At 40.6% G+C, this 25,974-nt stretch overlaps 1 protein-coding gene across 7 annotated transcripts; it reads left to right on the top strand.

Moving 5' to 3' along the window:
- Positions 1-2,241: 2,241 nt before the first annotated feature.
- On the top strand, positions 2,242-25,647 carry MEIKIN (meiotic kinetochore factor). Of its 7 annotated transcripts, none has more exons than XM_037907890.2 (15): positions 2,242-2,389; positions 2,597-2,781; positions 5,497-5,584; positions 5,879-5,957; positions 7,109-7,169; positions 9,507-9,635; positions 11,330-11,449; positions 11,684-11,723; positions 12,313-12,377; positions 14,235-14,329; positions 15,482-15,664; positions 19,704-19,787; positions 20,933-21,058; positions 21,431-21,587; positions 25,194-25,647. In XM_037907890.2, the coding sequence occupies exons 2-15, from the start codon at positions 2,625-2,627 to the stop codon at positions 25,238-25,240; spliced, it is 1,431 nt and encodes a 476-aa protein (XP_037763818.1). In that variant the 5' UTR covers positions 2,242-2,389; positions 2,597-2,624; the 3' UTR covers positions 25,241-25,647. The 7 variants fall into 7 exon arrangements, with proteins under 7 accessions (XP_037763818.1, XP_043377220.1, XP_043377222.1 ...); XM_043521285.1 differs by having other exon boundaries at positions 11,255-11,449; positions 25,194-25,382; XM_043521287.1 differs by lacking the exon at positions 21,431-21,587.
- The last annotated feature ends 327 nt before the right edge of the window (positions 25,648-25,974 follow it).

Below are 25,974 nucleotides of genomic sequence, written 5' to 3'. Positions count from 1 at the left end.
TACTACTGTCCAATTATACTCAACAAATGAGAATTTGAGGCAACGATGACCACAAAAGAGTGCATCCTGAGTGATAAGAAAGCAACATTTCAGAGTAGAATTGTTTATATTCTTGAAGACAAGAAAAAACAATTATGATCTTTTGGGGGCATAACAGACCTTTAGGTCACACAGCATAGCTTCTCCCCCCCCCCCCCAGCCTATCTCTGGGCAAAGGAGGGAATGGGGGCAGGTTGGCAGGGGGAAGTCGGAACTGATTGGGACAGGGAATAGCCTTTCATTGCAAATATGAATCCAATCTATGGTTTGGGATTACAGTCTGTATCCCGAGAAGGGATTGGCTGATTCTGAAAATATCATAGTAAATACATTCAATTTATTGGCACAGCTCAACTGCCAAATATGCAACTGCACTAAAGTGCTCAAAAGACACTGAACACACAGGTTTCAGAGTAGCAGCCTGTTAGTCTGTATCCGCAAAAAGAAAAGGAGGACTTGTGGCATCTTAGAGACTAACCAATTTATTTGAGCATAAGCTTTCGTGAGCTACAGCTCACACACGGTTAACAGTGCCACCTTCTGCCCAAAACCAAAACAACAAAAACAATACCACGTTTCCAAAGTATTGCAGAGTACCTCCAGCTAAATATTACGATCCATTATTTGGCGATAGTGGTTTTCCTTGCCCAATCACACTACAATAGGTACTTAATTAATGCAGTACCAGAATTACTCACCACTACTGAAAATCAATAGGAGGCAGGGGGGCTGACGGTGGAAGTGGGGCTGTTGTAAAGAGTGAGGGGCGGGCTGGGTCTAGGCAAGGGGAGTTGTTAGAAGGCTGGATTTGGGAGAAGGTTTTTAGGGGGCTGGGTGGGAGTAGGATTTAAGGGAGTTCTTAATGGGTCGGGTGAGGGCTGGATCTAGGGGAGGTGGGTTGTTAAGGCATTAGGTGGGGGGGGGCTCTCAGAAGAGGTGGGTTGTTAGGGGGCCGGATCTAGGACAGGAGAGGGTTTAGGGCATTAGGTGGGGGGGGGCTCTCAGAAGAGGTGGGTTGTTAGGGGGCCGGATCTAGGACAGGAGGGGGTTTAGGGCATTAGGTGGGGGGGGCTCTCAGAAGAGGTGGGTTTTTAGGGGGCCGGATCTAGGACAGGAGGGGGTTTAGGCATTAGGTGGGGGGGGGGCTCTCAGAAGAGGTGGGTTTTTAGGGGGCTGGATCTAGGACAGGAGGGGGTTTAGGGCATTAGGTGGGGGGGGGGCTCTCAGAAGAGGTGGGTTGTTAGGGAGCTGGATCTAGGACAGGAGGGGGTTTAGGCATTAGGTGGGGGGGGGCTCTCAGAAGAGGTGGGTTGTTAGGGGGCCGGATCTAGGACAGGAGGGGGTTTAGGGCATTAGGTGGGGGGGGGGCTCTCAGAAGAGGTGGGTTGTTAGGGGGCCGGATCTAGGACAGGAGGGGGTTTAGGCATTAGGTGGGGGGGGGGCTCTCAGAAGAGGTGGGTTGTTAGGGAGCTGGATCTAGGACAGGAGGGGGTTTAGGCATTAGGTGGGGGGGGGCTCTCAGAAGAGGTGGGTTGTTAGGGGGCCGGATCTAGGACAGGAGGGGGTTTAGGCATTAGGTGGGGGGGGCTCTCAGAAGAGGTGGGTTTTTAGGGGGCTGGATCTAGGACAGGAGGGGGTTTAGGGCATTAGGTGGGGGGGGGCTCTCAGAAGAGGTGGGTTGTTAGGGGGCCGGATCTAGGACAGGAGGGGGTTTAGGCATTAGGTGGGGGGGGCTCTCAGAAGAGGTGGGTTTTTAGGGGGCTGGATCTAGGACAGAAGGGGGTTTAGGGCATTAGGTGTGGGGGGGTCTAGGGGAGGTGGTTGTTAGGGAGTTCGGGGGCTGGATCTAGGACAGGTGTGTTGGTGGAGGACTGGATTTAAGGGTTTGTTAGGGGTGGACGGTGGATCTAGGAGAGGTGGGGTGTTAGGGGGGGATGGATCTCAGACAGACGGGTCGTTGGAGGGGGCGGGGCCTAGAAGGAGATTGCTGGAGCGCTCGGCTCGGCAGCGGGGGCTGCGCGAGGCGGCCAGTGGGCGGAGCACGGCCCGCCGGCGGGCTGTGGGACTTGCCGGGAGGCGGATTGGTAGCTGGGGGAGGGGGCGGGGCGCAGTGTGGGCGGGACTGAGGGGGCCGCGTTGGCCTATTGGGCAGCGACCGTTGCTTATAAAGGAGCTTCCCAGCTCCGCTTTCTTCAGCTGCCGCCGGAGGGCGTTTTGTCCTGCGTGTGGGAGCGCTCTCGGGGGGAGGGTGGTTGCTGGGTGGGAGGTGTGCGGTACCCCGTCTCCTGCCCCTGGGGAAGGGAAGCCTGAGTAGACTATGGCCTGAGGGGAGGGGGCTGTCTCTCCTGTGGTGAGTCAGGGGGATGCCCCTGTCCCTGAAGTGGGCTAGGGGGATGGCCTGGGGGGAGGGAAGGGGAGTGCCCCTGGGGTGGGTAAGGGGGATGGCTTGGGGAGGAGGAGGGGGGTTCCCCTGCCCCTGGGGCAGGTTTTGGAGATGACATAAAGCTCCTCCTGACTGTTCTGATTCTCTTCCCTCCTGCCCCATACTCGCTTGCAGGCACTGCTGGGAGGAGAAAGAAAAGAAGATGGAGTGGTTCAAACTGCGTACCTATGCCCGACAGAGACCGAAGAATGCGTACTGCTCCTCCCCCCTACCTGGGGTGGCGCTATCAGGTCCCCAAGGCAGCAGAAAAGCCAGCACCCTCCAGCCCTGCTGCCGCCTCTTCCAGTCCCATGCCCAAAGTAGTAACTGTTACTCAGTCTTGTCACCTCCTCTGAGTTTCCTTTAACATTCATGGGCACATTAGAAGTTTAACTGCCACTACAATGTGTGATAGGCAAAAATATAGCTTGAGGTTGGGTGGGCTTATCAAGATGCTGAGGGATAAGCTTATTAAGAGATGTTTACATGCCAGATCCCGGTAGTGCAGAGTGGGGGGGAGGGGCTGTATGTATCCTAACTAGAGCCACAGTGAGGCCCCTTTGTGGTGGTGTTACAGTGTGACTTGTGGAGGAGGTATTACCTGCTACCTTTCACCCTTCCCACATTAATTAGGGCGATGTGCCTCTCTCTAGATCCAATTTGACTTTATGTACGTTTTAGAGTTTTTGTTTAAATATAAACAATTTATTTCCAGAATAAAGGATGGCTAAACCAAGACAGTGAATACTTTTCAAGTCTTGGAACCCTGACGTCCCCCTTTATATCCTATAATGGATTTCTTGTTCTTCAGGGTGCATTCCATTCGATAACATTAAATGCCAATAACCGATTTTCCCTCCTGCTTGACAGGTGGGATTTCAAGGCATATTTCTCACCACTCCATTCTGGGTCTTGCTTCCATATTGGGTCCAACAGTTTTAGGCTCGGATAGTTTGAGAGGTGCAAGGAGTGGCCTACATATCAGCTGTGTACATTCCTTGGCCACCGCTGCATCTTGTTTGTCATGTAACCTTCATATTATGACTCTAACCTAATAAGAAAAGGGAAAATGTAGGCTCAAGTCCTGTCAAAATATAGATGCACACTGAAGTACTATGCTTAAAAAAAAAACAAACAAAAAGTCAGTTATACGTTGAATAAAAATGGCTCATCCTTATCGTCCCTAAGACAGTCCAAATGTTGTTAAATTGCTGTTTGATGTAAGCAAGTTGATTTTACTTGGGATTTAAAAAGGAAAAACAGCTTGCTGGTCATGTGCTTCTGATGTATGTAACATCAAGGGTCAGTAGGCTGTAGAGAAGAAAGGGTGTCTTTGTGAGTTTTGAGTATTCCAAGCAGCAAGAGGCAGTGCATTTCAAGTGTGTGTTTGTGGGAGGGTTATCTGACAGGTAGGAAAGCATAGTTAATAAAACTTTGCAGATGGGGAAACTGGGGATGCAGTGACTTGGTCACAAGGTGGAGGTGGACCTGGGAATAGAACCCAGCGGTCTTGATTTGCTCTCTCCTTTAATCAATAGCTCTTCTAGACTGATTTAAATAGTTGTTTACTATTCATAGATATTTCCCATGGAGGGACATAATTTGTTTCCCTATGCCACCCAAGATGTGACCCTTCTTGAAACACATGACAAAACCCTTAATCACCAAGGAGAGGCACTTCAAAAACAGTTCATACTAATCCTCAGAAAAGAGAGGCTCTTTTGATACTTGGCAGGAAGGGTCTAGGGACTTTAAAAATCTGTGTACACAGACACTGACTACAGATAGAACTTAAACTGGAGGTCTTTGTGTGAGTTGCTTATATGGGGACAGATCATGATTTATCAAGATCAGCTGTTTCATTTCCCACAAAAGAATTATCAAGTTTCACTCATTTGAGAAGGAGACACTCTCTTTAAAAGGCAGCTTTTAAAACCCTGTGATTGGTTTCTGCCTTGACCCTGTTCTGCTGTTTCCCACTCTTATTTGCAGGAGCTGTTTCCGTTGGCTGAGCCACCTTGTACAATGGAATAGGTGCTGATAGCAATCATGGAGAGGACCCATAGAGAGTTAATATGCTTATAAACTGTAAACATCTACACAAATCCAGAGGGAAAGGGCTTAGTAGGGGATGATTCTTCGCTCTGAATCCTATCCAATCCCAAAACCCAGGGAGTCCCAGCCAGGGGCTGCTGCAGAGTGCTATGTAGTGGTTGGTCTCAGTTCTGTTTTCTCCCTTGTGAATTGGAAGAAATGTGCATGGAGGTGAAGCTTCAGACCCCTCTTTAAAATGATGAATTCATTAAGGAATGTCCTTACATGTGTCTGAAAATAACATACCTTATTAATGCTAAAATTATAATGTCTAATTTTTCAGGATTTATGTTGGCTGTTAGCTTTTTGTAATAGTCTCATCCCCCCCAAAAATCCCTATATCCCCAAAATCCACAATGTAAAGCTAACTTGGTGATAAAATTGACTTATGTCAAATTGTACTGCAATGTTTGGGATGCAAGCAATGAAGCGTGGTGTTGATTTTTCTAAGTTTTCAGTATCAGGGATGTATGTAACATTATCATTGGTAACCAATCCCTGTTAAAAAGACTTAAAAGACTTCTGATTTATAAATTCAGAGTTTATAATGGGTTAGTTATTAAAATCTAGTTGGACTCAAAACTTTTGCAAACCCCACAGAAAATGTCCCTTCCAAAAATTTTGATTGTTTTCCTGTGAAAGGGTCACACCCAGTGAGACTTGTCATACTCTGAACAGCCTGCTGTATTTCTTTAAGTCAGATGGTGTGATTTGTCTCATTATATTAGTATGTGAGCAAAAAAGCACCTGGGAAGAAATAGCAAGGTAGGATCCTCGTTCAGAGTTTTACCCCAATACTGCAAACATATTAAAGATCGATGACTGTCTCTAAGATTTTTAACTTGTCATTTGTCTTCTATGACCCTGCCCATTATAGATTAATTTTATAGTTTTGCTAATGGTAGTCTTAGTTCTAAATTTAAATATTCACTTTTCTGTAGGTGTGAACGGAAATCCCAATCGGAAAGCCTTACCAAAAATCAAAGAAAACTCTGAAGTGACCAAAACAAACAATTCATCTGATCAGAGGTCTGCGGTAACACACATTCAAAAAATACCACTATCAGTTACAATACTTAACTTCAGAGCTGCTTGTGCTAAATTCATAACTGTCTGATAAATGTTGGAGAGATGCCTACCAAATTCTGATAGCAGTTATCTATTGAACTATTTGACCACCATCTAAAAGGCTGTTTTTTAAAGGACTTGCATAGAATGAGTTCCAATTTAACTTTTAAATTTAAAAATTGTAGAATGAGCTAAATTTTAGCATGTGTAATGCAAGTGCAAACTTCGTTTTCTGTGTTCTTTTTCCAAACATAGTGATCAATTAAATGATGAGAAAATTACAGGTATGGAAGAAAATGAAGACATCAGGGAAAAAAGCACTATGCTGTTGAGGGTATGAACATTTTCTACTCCACTACCCTTTACTAAATCTTAATTTTTATTGGTTGGTACTATTTGGTGGAAGGTAAGATTTGGGGCGGGGAGAGCGGTGGGAGGGATGGAGTCCCTGTCTGCTGTAGGCTTAATTCTCCCTTCTCTACAAAAGCATTACTCACAGCAAAGTCATTGGCAGTCACATGCATTTGTTTAGGGCTGAACTTGGCTTTATAGCTTTTTTTTTTGCACTGTGGGTTGCCAGAACAAAAACTGGTATATAACTGGGAAACATGAAGAAATACTATTACTAGCTGCTATCTGATCTTGGTCAAGTCATGTCAGGATTCTGCCTCAGTTTTTCCATCTGCAAAACTGGAATAATACTTATCTCAAAGCACTTCATAAAGGCGTTAACAAATCAGAAGTACTACATGATAACTAGATAATGTCATTACAGCAAAAAACCCACTTTTTCTACAAAATCCTTTTTAGCTCAAACACATCCTATAAACTAAGTCCCATCACTTCTGACTGTAAAATGATTATCCTCAAATGTTACTGTAAAATTTGTATTTGGGTGTTCCTTATTTACCTTCCATCAGTTACTTTGATACCTGGGCCCTGATCGTGTAAACATTCAGCTTTATGGATGTGAGTAGTCCCCTTGAGTTCTATAAGACTACTTACGTGCATAAAATTACTTGTGTGTGTTTCACAGCATCGGCATCATGTTTGTGCAAATCAGTTTTACTTGTAAGCAAAAGTCAACTAGAAGGTGTGTGTGTTGTTCTCTTGCTTCATATATTTGCACTAGCCTTGCACTTCTTGCTTATGTAGAACTTTCCTTGATTGCAGAAGGCCTTCAATTGAAGCTTTATCCAAGCAATAAAATTAGGATAAAGCCAACTTTTACTAACAGGAGATTCAGAACAATAAGTCGGATAGCAATTTTGCTAATGATACATGAAAAACAGTAGGATACAACTATATTGGCTATGTGGTGCTGGCACGTTTAAATGTCAGTTAACCTAAGTAACTTTTTTGCATAAATTTGTCATTCTCAAAACTTTTCTTTTGAATCCTTGATAATAAAAGAATAAATCTGATTACATCTCTTGATCTAGATTTGTTACTATTTTCATCTGCATCTTCCCTTGTTAATTTTAGGAATCTCTGCATATCAACTCTGAAAGTAAAGAAAGTTTGAGAAACAGTGAGACTACTTCAGGTGAGTACATTTTAGGCTATTAATATATAGAATATATACAACTTTAAAAATTGGAATAAAGGACCGTTCTATAAATATTGCTATTACAGTACAACTTTTAGATTTGACTTCTGCATTATTCCTGTACTAGCTCAGACTGCCCTACGTTCAGAAAGTAGGGCTGTTGATAAATCAGTTAACTCACACGATTAACTCAAAAAAAAAAATAGCGCAGTTAATCGCAGTTTTAATCGCACTGTTCAACAATAGAATACCAATTGAAATTTATTAAATATTTTTGGATGTTTTTCTACATTTTCAAATATATTTATTTCAGTTATAACAGCAAGTACAAGTGTTGTATTATATTTGTATGGCAAATATTTGCATTGTAAAAATGATAAAACAGTATTTTTCAATTTACCTCATACAAGTACCATAATACAAGCTCTTTATCGTGAAAGTGCAACTTACAAATGTAGATTTTTTTTGTTATATAACTGCACTCAAAAACAAAATCATCTAAAACTTTAGAGCCTACAAGTCCACTCAGTCCTACTTTTTAGTCAACCAATTGCTAAGACAAACAAGTTTGTTTACATTTACAGGAGATAATGCTGCCCGCTTCTTGTTTACAACGTCACCTGAAAGTGAGAACAGACGTTGGACAAGTTTAACACAAGTAGTTAGCACATTTCTATCTTTTTGCTCTTGTATTTAGCTGTGACGGGCTTTTGAGAACCTTTTCCAGACCTGACAAAGAGCTCTATATGACCTCGAAAGCTTGTCTTTCACCAACAGAAGGTGGCCCAATAAAAGATATTACCCTCACCCATCTTGTCTCTTGAATATCCAGAGTCTGACATAGCTACAGCACTGCATATTACATTCAGAAAGTACGCGCTGTTTGAATCCAGGTTGGGTTTCTATTTCTGTTGATTCCAACGCGCGTTTGGTCAACTTTTGTTACAAAATGCTTCTGAGTGGCTAATATATTTTACCTTCATTTATGAAGAGGACTCTCCGTACAAAATCATCGACACGTCTCAGAAAAGCCCTCTTTCTCTGTATTCTTAACTTTCCAGGAGCATATAGGAATGTATTCCTGTTAGTTACGGTTTGGCATTTTAATGATCAGTATTACTTGGCCTCTTAAGATTGGCTGTAGTTATCTGAGGTTTAGGTGGAAGAGTGGTCTATCCTCAACTATTTTTGTCTAATTTTTCCCTAATCTTTCCAGTTGCAATCTTCAGTTCAGTTATACCTCTGGTGTAGTCAAGTGTCCCAGACAACAGTATGATGGGAGACAAACCTAAAGTGATAGAATTCTAACCCTTGAACTTGAATAATGCCTTTCGGTGAGTCTCTAAGTGTACTGAAGAAGGCCAACTGAATATAACAGGATGATCTAAGCAGATAGCCATTATGCTGTGACCCAGAGGCAGTGGGTATCAGCATAATGGGGTCAGGATCTAGCCCAGATTTCTTTTAAAGTTTAGTCTGCTTATGCCTAGCACCAGCTCTGACTATACCCAAGGGAATGGAGTCTCTTGTGTAACTAGCTTACTTCTGGGAGTTAATTATATAGAGAGGTTTTTAGGTGGATAATTGATAACATGTTTAAGCTCTGTGCCAGTCTCCAAAATATGTCAATGGGAGGATTACCTAGCTACTCTAATAGATCTGTGTCCTTTGGCTAGAAGAACAGTTTTGAGTGAAGGCCTGTTAATCAGGGCTATCCCTACTTGTTGAAAAGTGCCATGGAATATTCAGATTCTACCTAGACTTCCATTAGACCCCTGCCAGAAGGGATCTACTGTAGATTTAGTATCTCACTTAAAGGACAGTATATATGACTACACAGGGAGCTCTGCTGCAGTGTGAGCTTGTATAAGAGTCCCCTTTAAGTTGACCCTAACCTATGGGGTTCTTTCTCTGGAGAAGGAGGATGGATGAGTTGATCCATAACTAACTTCATGCACACATCAAGAGTTTCTCCAAATACCAAAAGACCTTACCATTCTTATAACAAGCTGCTAGGCATACCAAATGGCCACGTCTGATGCATTTTAACATTCAAAACAAATCTGTCTGCATCTTGCAGCCCAAACCTTGTCACTTCTTTAAAATGAATCTTGCATGAAATGATTGAGATACCTACTTCCTTTAAAGAATAAAGATAGTTTCTAGGCTTACAACATAAGCCAGGTTTTATTTTGCACTTTTGTGTTAAAATGTTGTATTTTAAAACAACCCATAATAATTGAAGCTATTTAGCTCATTGCAGGATCAGAATTTATACCCTCACCTGATGGTCCATTGACAATGTTTCAACCATTTTTTCCTCTTAAATTACAGGAATGACTCTGCCTACAGGTGTCTCTACCTTTCTACTGCACTGTTTGGACATGGATTCCAGTACAGAGTCTACTGATAGCATGAATAGTTGCCCATCACCTGAAATATTCAGGGATGAAGACAGTTTAGGTAAAACTTAATTTTCAAATTGGATTTTCAGCCTGATGTAGAAAGATATGATGGATGTAGAAAGATACATAGATATAGTTAATTATACTATTATATCTGAATATTTGTATCTTTCACTCCTTGGGTCAGATCTCTGGATTGAGCCAGGCTGTGCTCATTGCAGGATCTACAGGGGCTTGATCCTCCAATCTAGGGGCTGACTGGCCACATGCATAATTTTGAAGTAGTTTTAAAGGCTGGCAGAAGTGGTTCCTTGGGGACTTTAGTACTAGCTGGAGATAGCTGAGCACAGCATGCTCTGGCCACATCCCCATCCACCCCCAAAATGTGTTTGGGATAGGGTGGCCTGAGCAATGCACAGCAATTAAAATAGGGTCAGAATCTAGCCCAGATTTCTTTTAAAGTTCATGCTTCAGAGGGGTAGCCGTTTTGGTCTGGATCTGTAAAAGCAGCAAAGAATCCTGTGGCGCCTTATAGACTAACAGACGTATTGGAGCATGAGCTTTCGTGGGTGAATACCCACTTGGTCGGATGCATATAGTGGAAATTTCCAGAGGCAGGTATAAATATGCAAGCAAGAATTGGGCTAGGGATAACTAGGTTAGTTCAATCAGGGAGGATGAGGCCCTCTTCTTGCAGTTGAGGTGTGAACACCAAGGGAGGAGAAACTGCTTTTGTAGTTGGCGAGCCAAATCACAGTCTTTGTTTAATCCTGAGCTGATGGTGTCAAATTTGCAAATGAACTGAAGCTCAGCAGTTTCTCTTTGAAATCTCTGATACCTGCCTTTGGAAATTTCCACTACATGCATCCAACCAAGTAGGTATTCACCCACGAAAGCTCATGCTCCAATATGTCTGTTAGTTCTATAAGGTGCCACAGGACTCTTTGATTTTAAAGTTCATAACATTTAATTAGGGACTAAAGCAGGTAAAGTTAGAATTTTAAAAAAATCAAAGGGAAAGATATTTTGAACTTGTGTACAATAGAAAAGCATTTAACATATGCAACAAAACTTTACTTTTCTATGTGTATGTACTCCTTTAAGGATGTCCACTCTGACAGGTGTCAGCATTGGATAACAAAATAAAGACACTGAACATTTAAACATGGAGCACAATGTAAATGCTGAAAGATCCCCCTAGTTCTGGTGCATCCTGTTCCCTATATCATAGACACTGCATGTTGCCTTGATGTGCAAAGAAAATCTGTTGGACTGTTAATCATACTTGGTATTCACTATCCAGTTAGACTCATTCTGCCTTTCCACAGACCTTAGCTTTAAATGTTCAAAAGTCTGACCTTTTTTTGTGGGCATGAATTCATGTTCTTCAAGTGCTATTGGCCAGAATAGGCCTACAGATTGTGCCTTTTGACAGTCTAGGCCTAATGTTTTAAATGCTTCGAGATCCTTGGATAAAAATTGCATTTGTAGTGTACGCTGATCTACCATATTGCATCAGAGATTTCAGCTGTGATTTATATTAAAAAACAAGAAAGGAAATTATGGGTTTTTGCTTCTGCAAGGTATGTAGGGAAGAGATTGGCTGCAACAGCTGGCAGAGGATCTCTCACAATTCATTTCACCCTAAATGAGGGACTTATCTTTCAAACATCACAGGTCTATATTATACATTTGGTAAAGGAATTAACTACAGAGTGAAAGGCAACTTCCAACTGTGTCTTCTGTGTTCAGACAGAAATAATTCCAATCCTGAAGAATTCCTCAAATATAAGAATTCTACTCTCCTGGACACCAGCAAAGCAGTGACCATAGATAAGATGCTGCCGCTTTCAAATCTTTCAGAGATATTAGGTAACTCCTTTTTATATTAAATTATTTCAAATGCTTATTTAACTTAATTTAAAACTAAATAGAGTTCACTCTAGAAAGACCTTGTAAGTCTCTATGCTTTAGTTAATTCATTGGAAAGGCCCTTCTGCACTATAGTGAATAGCACCTCAAGATAATGTTCATAATACACTTTATATAAATATTAATATCTACCTTTCATAGCTATCTTTAAATTTAAACTTTCTTGTCTTTTAGAGGCCATATCAGAGGGTCATCAAGACCAGTATGTTGGGAGGTAATCTTTAAAGCGGAGAATTTGACTTAATTTTTAATAAACCTACAAAGCACACATGTATCCTTATTTTGTCCGGTATATGCAAATTAATGTCCTGATCTACAAATACTTGTGCCCCTACTTGATTTCACTCTGAGCAGCCCCACTGGTTTAAGTGGGACCGATCAATTAAGATAAGTGGGTGAGTAAGTGTTTGAAGAGTTGAGACAAATGTCTACTAAAACAAGCAAACTTCTTGGATTTTAAGTGGCTCCACTACACACTACCTAAATTTTTTGGTATTCTTCTGGATATATTTCACTATATAGTACTTGATTTTAGTTACTACTTTTTGCTTTCTGCAATCTTTAAATTATAAAATCCCTTCATATTCTTAATCTACTTGATTTGATAAACTGTAGGTATTTGAATCATTTGATCAGCTATTTTGTGTGGAAAAATTACATTAGAAAAAAATGTAACTGAACTCCTAAGCTGCTTTGATGAAAATGAAGAGGAAAGTTTAGAGCTATCTTATAATTAGTTTTCTGTAATTTTGCTGTCTAAATTTTAAGATACTTATAACAGAATTTTCATTTGTTATTATCAGAGAGTCACCATCAAAATGCAATAAAGATTCTTCTGAATTGATGAATGTTTCAACAATTGTAGCAGGTAAAACATGGCCTAAAATAGTTGTACTACTTGCAAATTAGTAGTCTATTAAATTTTTTTTATTCCACTTTAAACTTATTTGGAGTCTGCTACCAGTTACATTGATTCCCAAAGAATTCTGTCTTACTAGATCCTATCAACCTAGTGAAAGCCTAGCCCTCTACCTTGCAGAAAACCAATAAGGAACATTGCTATTCAAGACAGCAAGTCTTGGTAACACAGTTAATTGGATAACTGCTTACATTAATTTGCCACCTAATCTCCTCTGCCGGTGACTTCAGTGTGGTTTGAGAGATCTCAGCATGCAGGAGGGATTATTTTAGGGAATATAAAGACTGAGTGTACTGGAAGGAAAGGACTCATAATAGCTAATATTGGTAGGGAAAAGGGTTTGACTTGTTGGTCTTATTGGCAGGGGGTAGGTGAGAAGCAGTTCCTTGCTTCTATTTTTCACTGTATTTAACATCTGGCAGAGACAAGTACCATTGAGGTTAAGTGCTTTTAAAAAAAAATCTAAACTGTATAGTTCTTAAATCTCAGAAAAGAAGCTAAGAAGGTCTATTAAAAGTAAAATGTTCTGTTTTTAATAGACCTAATAGACTTTAAGATTAGAAGGGACCATCATGATCACCTAGTCTGACAGTCTGCACATTGTAGACCACAGAACCTCACCCACCTACTCCTGTAATAGATCCATAACCTCTGAGTTACTGAAGTCCTCTAATCATGATTTAAAGACTTCAAATTTTAGAGAATCCACCTATTAAACTACTTTAAATTTGCAAGTGATCAGTGCCCCATGCTTCAGAGGAAGGTGACCCCAACGCCAGGGTCTCTGCCAATCTGATTCAGAAGAAAATTCTTCCTGACCCCAAATATGGCAGTCAGTTAGACCCTGAGCATGAGGACAAGACCCACCAGCCAGACACCTGGGAAAGAATTCTCTGTAGTAACTCAGAGCCCTCCCCATCTGGTGTCCCACCACTGGCCATTGACTATATTTGCTGTTAGCAAATCTCTTGCTATCTCTAACCAAAACCATAGAAACTTCTATTATCTTTTATATGAAACTTACAGCCCAGGTCTCCCTATTAGAACCAGGCTTGTGCCTGACCCATTAGCTCTCTCAAAGCCTGAGCTTTGCTATGAGCAGGAGAAGGGAGGGGGAAGGAACCTCTTTGTTAAAACCCCTTCCGTAAGAACTAGGTTTCATCCAGAACACCGTCAACTTTTACGGGAAACCAAACCCCCTCTGTATACCAGTTAATCACATACAGTGTCCAATGAAAAAGGCAATTTCTTACCTTCCCCTATAATTAAAAAATAAAAAAAGTTTAATTTAGCCAGGTACTAGACTGCTAATTCTTATATTTTGAGTCTTGTTTTTTTTTGTTTGTGGTATTTGAAGGTGAAGGCTCTATTAATATCACGAGTGGCTCCTGATAACTCAAATTCTGAATGAATTCCAACTAATTTTGCAGTTTTGGCCACGGTCCAAAAAATAGCTTAATTTTTTTTCTGGTTAATTTGGGCTGAAAATATCAGCACAGGCAGACCCCATCAGAGGCTGCTTCCTGACTTATCTAGTGTTTGCTCTCTGCTCTGTGGTTTGTGTGCAAAGCTGGGCAGCAGCAGAGGGAGCAGTAGGGAGACAGGTGAGCAGGAAAAGCACTCTAAACTTCTCCCACCAAGGACTGAACCAGGAACAGAGCAAAATCAGGGAGCAAGAGAAGCAAACTCTGCATAGGGATTTTGTGGCATGATCTGTGATTCTCTCTTTCAAGGGATAATTTACAATGTAGGGATGGAGAGCATCTATGCTCCTTTTCTCCAATAAACCAATTATTTTCATCACAGGAAAACAAGTGTGTAAAATTGTGTCTACTATGGAAAAAACTCCGGATATAAAAAGGAGTACATTCTCTTCATTACCTGCAAGACCAAAGAGACAGGTGAGGGTTTTAATGATTAATATACCTTGTTGTAATTTGAGCACCCATATATCACTAGGAGAACTAAAAAAAGTGTAATATCTTGATGGGCCATGTTTCCTAAATGTTTTTGAAGGCAATTATTTTTGCAGGTCTTTGGTAATGGTAAGTGTAAAGAACCTGGGAGATAGCTGTATCTTTTAGGTGTTCTAGCTTGCTGACTGTTACATGGGTGCAAAGAATTAATTCAGTCCTGGGTGATTTTTGCACATCTGCAAGAATCCAAAGACACTGGCTTTAGACCACCCTGATTACTGGTGCTTAACTGACAATACAGATGTAAAAACCTTTTGTTGTTCTTTGTCTATCCAAAGGAGGCACTACCATCTCTATCTTGGGACAGAGTAAGGGCTTTTAGAAAGTGGACACTGTTAAAAGCCTCAGACCTGAAGCTGACAGGCAGAGACAGTCTGCAGAGACTGTAAGCTGGCTTCCAGAGAAAGGGGGGAGCAGGCAGGATAAGTAGGCCTACCCAAATTTGAGGGAAATCTTATGCTTAGGTAAGGCAATAAGGCATGTAGATACCTTGTTTTAACCCCTTTCACTGTGGTTGCGATGTTCCTATGGATAAATAATGCTTGGTTTTGAAGAAACTGTTCCATGTCACTGCATCTACCTACTGTTCACAACTCCAAAAGGGAAGCCTATAGCAGGGTCCAAGCCCAGTTGGACCTTCTGAGGAAACATGATTGGTAAACAGGAGTTGTAAGCAGATGACTCAATCTAAAGGTCATGGGATTCCACTCTGAGAGTAGTATAGGCAGTTGGCCTATCATTTAAAAGGGGTGCCTCTGGAGAGACTGAGTGAGGGTCACTCTGGAACCATGGCCGGAAGTAATACTAGATTTGTGTGTATTTTGAGGCAGGGAGAGTGTGTGTGTGTGTGCAGTGTCTAGCACAACAGAACCCAGAGCCCTGATTGGGTGGCCAGGTGCTACTGCCTACATTGATTAATTTAACTGTGCTTAATAACTAGATCTAGGAGTGTGGTGTAAGGCAATAATCTGACTCTTAAGAATCGATGTATTGTGCTATGCTTTTGTCTGGCAGTTCAGATGGTGACAATGGGGGTCCATTTTATAATACGAAGTATAATTGTTCATCTCATTATAGCTTGATAACCAAACTGCTAATCCTAAAAACATGAAGTGCCGAAAAAAAGTAAAATTCAGCAGTCTGTTAACGAGTGAGACATCTTCATGCCATCAGCTTGCATCTCCTGCAGAACGCATTTCAACTAAATCACATGAGTTGACAGCGGAAGTGCTGCCATCCAAACAACCAGACATTGAGATGGTAAGCATTTCTACTGTGCTGTTTACCCATGGAGGCTTAAAATGAGGAGTTCCCACAGATAAAAGAATTCCACTGGGCAATGATGGAAGCTGTGAAGGTTGATACAAAGCTGCAGTCTCGAAATGACAAGTATCAGGCAAACTGAGTATATATTCACTTTGAAGCAGTGAAAGTTAGGCTTACATTTACATAGACAGTAGATAAGCCATTTTCAGCCTTCCTTGTACACCCAGAACGCCCATTGACGCATAAGTGTCCTGAGTGCACAAGGCATGCAGGATCAGGCCCTATATTGCTGAAAATGAATCTGGTTAGAGTATGTTTTACTCATTTTAGTCTTGTGTATACTAAGCTTCTGGTTGGTTAACATCTCCATTCTTTCATTAACAGTGGACGGAGTGCTAGTGTAGAATGCCACAGTGGCATCTTCAGCCACCTGCTCTGAGTAGTGTTAGAGTATGTAGTAAAGATTCCAGCAGCTGGTCTATACTAGTGCTTTGATCATTGGTAGTGCAACAGTTAGGAATTCTAACAAAAAGCTTGGTCTAGCCCAGTGGTGGGCAACCTATGGCCCTCGGGCCGCACGCAGCCTGTCAGGGTAATCGACTTGTGGGCCGCAAGACAGTTTGTTTACATTGACCGACCACAGGCACGGCCGCCCACAGCTCCCAGTTGCCGCAGTTTGCTGTTCCTGGCCAATGGGAGCTGCAGGAAGGCCTGTTGTATGGCCTTGAGGATTGTGTGTCTTATGCAGCAGTAGAAATTAGAGTGGAATTCAATGGGAGAAGAGTTAGGCCAGTGCTGTGATGCTTTGGAACAAATCAAATCTGCTGCATGCAACTGTCTCAGACACTAAAGTAAGGCTAAGATTATGTCACGGAATTCCGTGACTTCCAGCGACCTCAGTGACTCTGGGGGCCCTGCAACTGATCAGCCTCCACGAGCAGCAGGGGACCCTCGCGCAGTGGTGGGACGTCCAGCAACTGGCCAGCTGCCACAGCCGCCAGCGACCCCTGAGCTGCCCAGCTGCCCCAAGTAGGTGGGGCCCCACCGCAGCTCCCAGTTGCCAGCAGCGGCAGCAGAGGAACCCCAGAGCTGCTCAGTGGCCACGGGCTCCCTGCAGCTCCCAGACACTGGAGCTGCTTGGGGGCAGTGGGCCCGCTGCAGTTCCTCAGCCTTCATTGCTAGCAGGCCCCCCTGCAGGGAAGTGGGGGGGACCCTCCAGCTCCAGTCCCGCAGGGCAGCAGGGGGACCCCTCCTAGCCACTAGACAATGGGGTCCCTGCAGCTCCCAGCTGCTGTGGGATGGAGGCAGGATGCTGGACCCTCCTCCCTCCCCATTTTGTTAGGGATGGTTTTAGTAAAAGTCAGGGACAGGTCATGGCTTCCATGATTTTGTTTTTTGCCCGTGACCTGTCAATGACTTTTTTACTAAAAATATCCCTGACAAAATCGTAGCCTTAGCTATAAAACAATCTAAATGAAATGGGAACTTCCCTGGGAATGAACACTACCCTGCATGCTTCATGAAGACATCTGTAGCATAAAAAGCACAGCAAAGAGTTTGGGGAACTTGGAAAAATTTAGCCTGAGGAGAGGCAGCAAAAATAGTTGGTCGATTTCTCAGATCTCTACCTTTTTCATGGCTTTTGAAAAGAAATAGGCAATTTAAGCCCATTGCTTCTTGTCCTGTCCTGTCAGATTATGGAGAACAATTTTTCACCCTTCTCCTTGTTACAATCTTTTATGTACTTAAAAACTGTTATGTCCCCCTCCCTCACTCTTCTCCATATTAAAACCAATTTTTTCAATCTTTCCTCACAAGTCATGTTTTCTAGACCTTTAATCATTTTTGTGGCTCTCATCTGGACTCTCTAATTTGTCCGCATCATTCCTGAAATGTGGCACCTAGAACTGGACACAATACTTCAGCTGAGGCCTTTGAGCGTAGAGTAGAGGAATTATTTCTTGTATCTTGCTTACAACACTCTTGCTGATGATACTTCCTAGAATGTTTGCTTTTTTTTTTGACAGTGTTACACTGACTCATATTTAGCTTGTGATGCACTACAACCCCCAGATCCCTCTCTGCAGTACTCCTTCCTAGGAAGACACTTCCTATTTTGTCATGTATGTAATTGTTCCTTCCTAAATGGAATACTTTGCATTTGTCCTTATTGAATTTCATCCTATTTACTTCAGACCATATCTCCAGTTCGTGCAGATCATTTTGAATCCTAACCTCCAAAGCACTTGCAACTGCTCACAGTTTGGTATCATCCAAAAGTGTACTCTATTCCATTACCCAAATCATTTATGAAGATATTGAACAGAACTGGACCCAGGACCTATCCCTCCAGGACCCCACTTAATATGCCCTTCCAGCTTGACTGTGAGCCACTGATAACTACTCTCTGGAAATGGTTTTCCAACCAGTTATGCACCCACCTTATAATAGCTTCATCTAGGCTATATTTATGAGGAGGTCATGTGAGACCGTATCAAAAGCCTTACGAAAGTCAAGACCTATTACATCTACCGCTGACCCCCTATGCACAAGGCTTGTTACCCTAATAGCTTTCTTTGACAGGGTAGTTTGAAATGATTTGTTCTTGACAAATCCATGTTGACTGTTACTTATCACGTTATCTTCTAGGTGTCTAGAAATTGATTGCTTGATTATTTGCTCCATTCTCTTTCTGGATACTGAAGTTGAGCTGACTGGTCTGTAGTTCCCCAGGTTGTCCTTAATTCCCTTTTTATAGATTGGTACTATAGTTGCCCTCTTCCAGTCCTCTGGAATCTCTCCCATCTTCCATGAAGAAAAGGAGTACTTGTGGCACCTTAGAGACTAACCAGGTGCCACAAGTACTCCTTTTCTTTTTGCGAATACAGACTAACACGGCTGTTACTCTGAAACCTGTCATCTTCCATGTGTTTTCAAAGATAATCACTAATAGTTTGGATAGCTCCTTGAGTATTCTAGGATGTATGTCTTCAAGCCCTGCAGACTAAAAGACATCTAACTTGTCTAAGTCATTTTTAACTTTTCCCCCTATTTTAGCCTCAGTTCCTACCTCATTTTTGCTGGCTTTCACTGTTAGATGTCTGATCACTACTAACCTTTTTGGTGAAAACTGAAACAAAAAAAGTTGTTAGCACTTCCACCATTTCCACATTTTCTGTTATCTTCCCCCCTTTCCTCCATACTGAGTTTGATTCACAAAAACAAAGTATGTGTGTGTGGGAGACCCTAAAAATGACTTAACATCAGCCTCGGGCCTCCAAATGCTGGTTTTTGGATCACTTTGTGTATTGTATGTTTCTTCTTTCTTCAGTATGTTTAGGCTCTTCCAACTATTAAATTCCAAAACAAATCAGACTTTCTGAATTATGCCTTACTCAAAACTGAAAGCCTGAGTAATACATGTTCAGAGGACTTTTCACCCTCCACAGTAAGTGACTGCAGAATTAATATGGCAGAATTCATATGAAGTGGAATTCATATGGCTGCAGAAAATCAAAATAAATCACAAGTCTGGATTTTTAAAAATGATCAGATTCCCTCAAGGGCAAATACATTAAACTAAATTAATTCTGAAAGTTGTGGATGGATATGAAGTGGATTGCTTTGGAGACAAAACTAGCTAGTGTCACTGACAACTAGTATCTTCTATCTTGTTTCCTAATCAGAATGATTTGGAGAATACAGGGAAGAGATATAATTGCTATCAGACCACTAGACAGGGAAGAAGTGTCTAATCTATCCATCTGAGGGTGGGGTTGAGGAGTAAACTCTCGTCCCTTTATGCTGCAGTAAACTGATTCCATGCCTTCATTTAAAGAATACAAGAACAAAAGTAACATGAATGTAGGATAAACTGTAACTTTACCTTTTAGATCAGTTTCTTAAAATTTTAATAGAATCCCAGAATATACCATTTTGTACAAAGGGAATAGAATAGGACCCCAAATTACTAATGAAGGAAATTGCCAAGAGTATTTTTGATGTTTACATGCTCTCTTGTATTTCTAAATAGGAAATGAATTCTAAAGTATTGATCACAGAAAAAAATAGACAATTGCTAACAAGCACAGCATACTTTCAGCCAGAAGAATTAGAGGTGAGATGAATATACAAAACACTACTGGGTACTGTCTTTTTTTAATATGGTAAAACAGTTAAGTTAAAGTTGATCTTTTTTATAAATTGAGACGGTTTAGGAATAAATTAGATGTACAATTTGTACACCTCACTTATGCATGCAATTACCTGATTTGTGACACATTTTTAAGTTACAAACAATTGTGCAGCAAATCCAGTCAACTGGATGTTTCTTAGAATACCTACTTGTTAAAATTGAATGTTTGATTTTTAAAATGATTTTATATAGTTAAATGAACACCTTACAGCTTTATTTGCACCAACATATTTCAAAAATGTTTGTTAAAAACAAATGCCACCTATATTTAAATTGTATTTTAAAAACCTTTAATTCCTTAGATTAATGCATTAGTTTTTACCTTTGTGCAGGACACATGAGATGAATTCAGACATAACAAACTGCACAGTTTTAGAGAGAGATGCTCCTTCAATAGGAAGACTCCATAATATGGAACCAAATTATTCAGAAGGAAGATGTACTGGCTCTCTCCAGTATTGTGTGTTGATATAATACATTAAGCTTTTTCTGTTGAACCTGCTTTGGATACTCAAATTTATTAACCCTAACAAGCCATGTGAGAGACATATTAACATTATTCCCATTTTATACATGCAGATACTAAATCAGAGCATAAAGATTTCTACACTGCAGCTGGGAGGGAGATTCCCAGCCCTGATACAGACTGTGCTTGCGCAAGCATGCTAAAAATAGCATCGAGGATGTTGTGGCACTGGCTGAGGCTTGGGCTAGACACCTGCACTCAGACCCAGGGGATTGGGTGGGTTTGAGCCCAGAAGGCTAGCCTGAGCTTCTTTCAGTGCCGCAACATCCACTCTGTTGTTTTCAGTGCACTACCATGAGCCCCTCTATTGCAAGTCTGTCTACCTGGGCTGGGAGACTCCCTTCCAGCTGCAGTGTAAGACATATCCTAAATGATTTACCCAAGGTGACTCTTCAGTGATTTGGGAGTTCTCTCAATACAGGCCATCTCTCACTTAGGAGCTAGCCAATTTGAATTTAGTTTTGTTTATTACCTTACCAGTAAATCAGCTGAATTTTAAGTACATATTACTAATATTGCTTATATTTTGGTTGAGGTGTAGTTTAACTTGTCACCAGTGCACAAGGCCTCTTTTGGTGAAGACTTATTCCTAAATTCAACGGGTCCATATGTAAACTCAGAAGAAATTGCTCCTTCATCTTTGAGTTCAGAAGAAAAAATTTATCAGGTTGTAATCTTGATATATATTTTTTTAGCCCTAGCCTAATAGTTTCATGATAGAATGCATTAAGAGTATGATGATAATATACACAGTTGACTAGAACTTAATGATAAAAATATTTAAATGCTTGACTTTAAAAGTGTCTTGAATATTTTGAGAACTGTTGCTATAGTATTTAATTAAATGTACAAGAGTAATCTTAGTTTAATATTCTGTAGTAATATCCTTGATATCTGTGATCTCTAATGGCTCTATTCCTCCCTCTTTTTGTACAAACTCTACTGATATCAAGACCTTCCCTTAAAGAAGGTGTGTGAGAAGATCACTTACATGCCAATAGCTGTTGTATAACTGGAGTTGCTTCACTCTTCTTTTCAGTCTCTGCATAACAAAGAAACACAAAACAAGAAATCAAATACAAAAAACAAAGAAATCTGCTCTATTATTAAAACGTCACCAGGGCTTAGGGTCTCCATGGTTCACCGAACTCCAGTAAACAGAAACACATTGCATCCCCCTGAAGGAATACCTGAAGGTAACAGAATATAGAAAATTGTTTCATATGCAAATGATAGAAATACTTGCTTGAGCATGGGAGTTGTAGTTTCTTTAAAACACACACCCCTGCATCTGAGAGATGGAAAAATTATAATAAGTGGTGCAACAGAGAAGCATAGATGTTCTCCGTAAGATTCGAAGAGGAAAGCTGTCATTTTATTGAGCTTCCCAAATGAAACACCTTTCACACCTGTGTAGTGAAATCACCGTGCATTATAGGGAGAGTGTTCAAGAAATTTCCCGAAACTCTAACTGGACCCTATCCTCCATGCGAGGGCCACAGATAGTTGCAGTTTTGCATTTGCTTGTCCACAGAGATTACAAGAGTCCTTTTGGTCACCCCCAAAAGGACAGGAAGGAGGTATTAAAATTGGACCTACACAACTTATCAAGGCATTGATCCTCTACCACACCTTTGCTTTTCCAGTGATAACAGCCTCACTTACCCACTTTTCTGATGCTTCAGGTACCTCTACCTCTGTACTTTAGGCCCATGCTGCCCTATGGTTGGGAATAAAACTCCATGTCAATATTTATGAAGCTGCCACCATATCTTTTCTAAATCCTTCCTTAAAACCCACCTTTGCCCTGATGCTGACAAATCATACTCTGGAATTGGTTAGGCTAGTGGCCAGCTGAGGCTTTTAGTTTTCTGCTAAACATTGCCCATTTTGTTGCATCTTCCTCTTCCATCCCAGTTGTTATCTTGTCAAGCCCTATAACTTGTTTGAATAAATCATATCTTCCAGAAAGGCATCCAGTCTTTATTTTGAAGACTTTTACAAGATGGCACCTCCACCACTTCCCTTGATAGTTTGTTCCAATGGTTAATTGCCCTCCCTGTTAAATATTTGTGCCTTATTTCTCATTTGAATTTGTCTGGCTTGAGCTTTCAGCCACTGGTTCTTGTTTTGCCTTTTCCCTGCTGGATTAGTGCTCTTAAGTAACTGGTATTTTCTCACCATGAAGGTACTTATACACTGTAATCAAGTCACCTCTCGGTATCCTTTCTGATAGGATGAATGGTTTCCCCCTCTATGGCATTTTCTCCAGCCCACAAACAATTTTTGTGGCTCCCTTCCCTATTTTTCCCAACATCCTGTTTAAAACATGAACACCAGAACTGGATGTAGTATTCCAGTATTGGTCTCACTAATACTGTAAACTTTTCATTTGCAGGTTTCTTAGCATGCCTCTGGATGGCATGTCTCTACTTAGTAGTTAAGTTTAAGACATTCTTCTAGTTTTAAGAATGTTATTTCTTTCAAGAACTTTTTCAGAAAAACTAATTACAGTTAGTTGGCCATTTAGACTATGGCATTATTTAGCTTCAACCCAGAGACAAGACACTAGCACAAAATGGCTCATGGATGTTTTTAATGCAAAAGATATTGTTTACATTTTACCATGTTAAAAGAATACATAGATCATCTAGAATATAGGCTAAGTGCTTTTCAAAATGTGTCAAAATTATCAATAGCTACTCCTCTGTATAGATATAGGAGTACAGTGACAAGGGAGTGTTCTCTTTTCATCTTGTGCACAATGGCATTAGAAAAATGCAGAACCTATTCCAAAATAACTGGTACTAAGTAACTAAAATAAACATTGGTTCAGGAATAATGGGACACTTGTAAAACATAATGAGATCCAATTCTAAATCAAGATGTACACATATTTATAAAGCATTACAAACTGCTTATTCATGAGCAGAAGGGGAATTCAGAGCTTCTTTGCTGTTCTAGTTTTTTGAGCTCTTTCTCATAGCAGAAGTGTTAGCAAGATGGTAGGCTGGGTTTGCATATAGCCTTTACCTTGAAATCTGAAATCAAATTCCGATCAGGTCACAAGTAGACTCATGAAATCTTTTTAAAATATCCACCGTCCATTATAAACTCATTTAACCTTCCTGGGGGGGAGGTGGTAGAAATTAGTTGTTCTTGGCTTCCTTACAGTGGGTTTGATCCTGCAATGGACTGAGAACTCTGGCCCTAGCCCAGCAAAGACATGCTTAACATCAAGCATAAGAATATTCCCATTGAAGTTAAGGCATTAAGAATATGCTTAAAATTAACCACGTGACTAATTGCACTGATTTCAATGGAAATATGCTTATGTTTAAAATTAAGCATGTGCCTAAGTTTTCCTGGATTGGGGTCAGTGTGTTCAGTATCTTGTAGAATTGAGCCTCATACGTACATTTCCCATAATACCCTACTTTCCGTGAACGGATTATCCAGTTTTTTCATATTGTAGCTCTGGCATGTTATAGAACTCCTCTATTGAAATGTTTCAGATTATAAACACTGCATTGGAAAACTCCTCTTTTTGAGAAAGTACTGTGCTGTACATAGACTTGGAGAACTGAATGTTTAAACTTAGGTTCTCAAAAGTACTGAGCACTTAAGAGCTCCTATTAACTTAAAAGTTTGAGACTGATATTTAACTTTACGTAATTGTTACATTTAATGCATTAAGTGAAACTAATTTACTAAAAACTTATGCTATTGGTATTTAATCTGTCAAATTTCTAATAGCGGTACAAAAATGTTTAAATCCCATTTGTTTTTGTTCCTCTTTCTGCATATATTTTCCCCTCTATATACGGTCTACTTCCACTTCATCTATTTCTGTGATCCTCCTTCACCCCCTTTAAATTTCACTTGTGGAGGATCTGATCATAGTTCTGTAGAGTAGATGTCAATTCATTTGGGGTATTCTGTGTGCAGAATGGTTCCAGGTTCAGTCCTCTGGTAAGTATGTAAAAGGCAAACTTAAGGTATTAAACTCAAAATACTGTTGGCTTGCTGTAAGCATGTCTTTTCAGGCATTTGTCTTGTTAAGCTATCAGAAACATGGGTACACCTAAAGAATTCCTAGAACCATATCCTGAAATTCATTTCCATGTAAGTGTCACGCACATACATTTCTGCATATACTGGCAATCACTGAGAAATACTTTATTGTATGTAGACAATAGGCACTTACTAATAAGAGCAGGATCAGGACAGTACTTCTTATCTGTAACTTTTAGGGGGAAAATGTCTGCAGAACAAATAGCTGCACAAATTTTAAATACTGTTATCCTGAGGGGCACCAGATGGCGCAGTTGCACATAGTCTTACAAGGTCTCATTATTAGTGAGAGTACTGTTCTTGCTCTGAAGAAATACTTTTTGACATTTCTTTTTAGAGGAGCCGTGGCAAGAAGTAAAAGCGAGTTTGCTCTGTTCCTTAATCTTTCTAACTAGTCAGCTCTTGAAACAGTTGCTTCCTGGGAATCTGTTTTGGCTGAGATTTTTAAAAGAGGGGATTGCCGGCATGCTGTGACCACCTCTGTCAAGGGCTGGGGTATATAATGTAAAATAAACAAGCTGTATTAAGAATATACCCAAACTTTGCATTGCTGATTTCTCCTCTAACAGGAAGCTGACCTGTAAGGCCCTGGTACCTGCTACCACTCAGCAGAGGGCTGACTATACATACCAGTTATGCCACAGACTAACTAAAGAATTTTAGACTGATATATTTTAGAGAGAGTTTTTACATGTATGATAAATTTTTACCCTTACATTATTTTTCAGATGTTATTACAAGTACCAAAAACTGGGTCTACAGTGACCATGGATGAGCTCTTTGGTTTTCTTCAGGAGTCAAATGAAAGAATTAAAGGTCCCACTGTAAGGGGCAGAAGTATATGATTACAATATAGAAGAGGAGGCTCTCAGAAGTGTAACCTGCATTGTATAGTGTAGTCCATTATCTACAGATGTCAGTTGTTGAGGCATTTGAAATAGCGTGTTCACGCATTCCTTGCAGGAAGTTCTTAATGATTTGTTTAAAAAAAATTGTACAAATAAGTAATATTTCAACTCGGGCAGCGTTCTGTAGGTGCACCATATATTCAATTAATCTATATTCAATTAATTGAAAGAATATGCATGGAAGGATGGGTGATTAAATTGTATTGAATAGAAACATTTGGATTGATATGCCAACTTGCTAATATTTATAAAGAAAATTATGAAAACTTTAAAAGTAGTGCTGAAGTCCTGATTATTTTTTTAGTTAAGAATAATCATGAAAGTGAGAAACTTAGTGTTGATGTGATCCAGGTAGACAGCTTGCACATGTACCTCAGTCCTGTTCTACAGCATCTGATATGGTCATTCTGAACAGAGACTAATTAGTTTATCGTGGTGTTCTTGCCATATGGAAAAATATCTACTGAAGGTCCAGATGAAATACCATATTAGAGCCTGACCTTGGAAATCCCTACTCATGCAAGTAATCCCACTGAAGTCTATCAATAGGACTAAGTAAAGGCTACTCACGTAAGAGTCTGCAAGTTGAAGCTTTAGAGCT

The sequence above is a fragment of the Chelonia mydas genome, chromosome 8 (genome assembly GCF_015237465.2).
Source record: "Chelonia mydas isolate rCheMyd1 chromosome 8, rCheMyd1.pri.v2, whole genome shotgun sequence".
In the NCBI taxonomy this organism is placed as follows: Eukaryota; Metazoa; Chordata; order Testudines; family Cheloniidae; genus Chelonia; species Chelonia mydas.
This window is presented reverse-complemented; position numbering and strand designations above follow the sequence as displayed.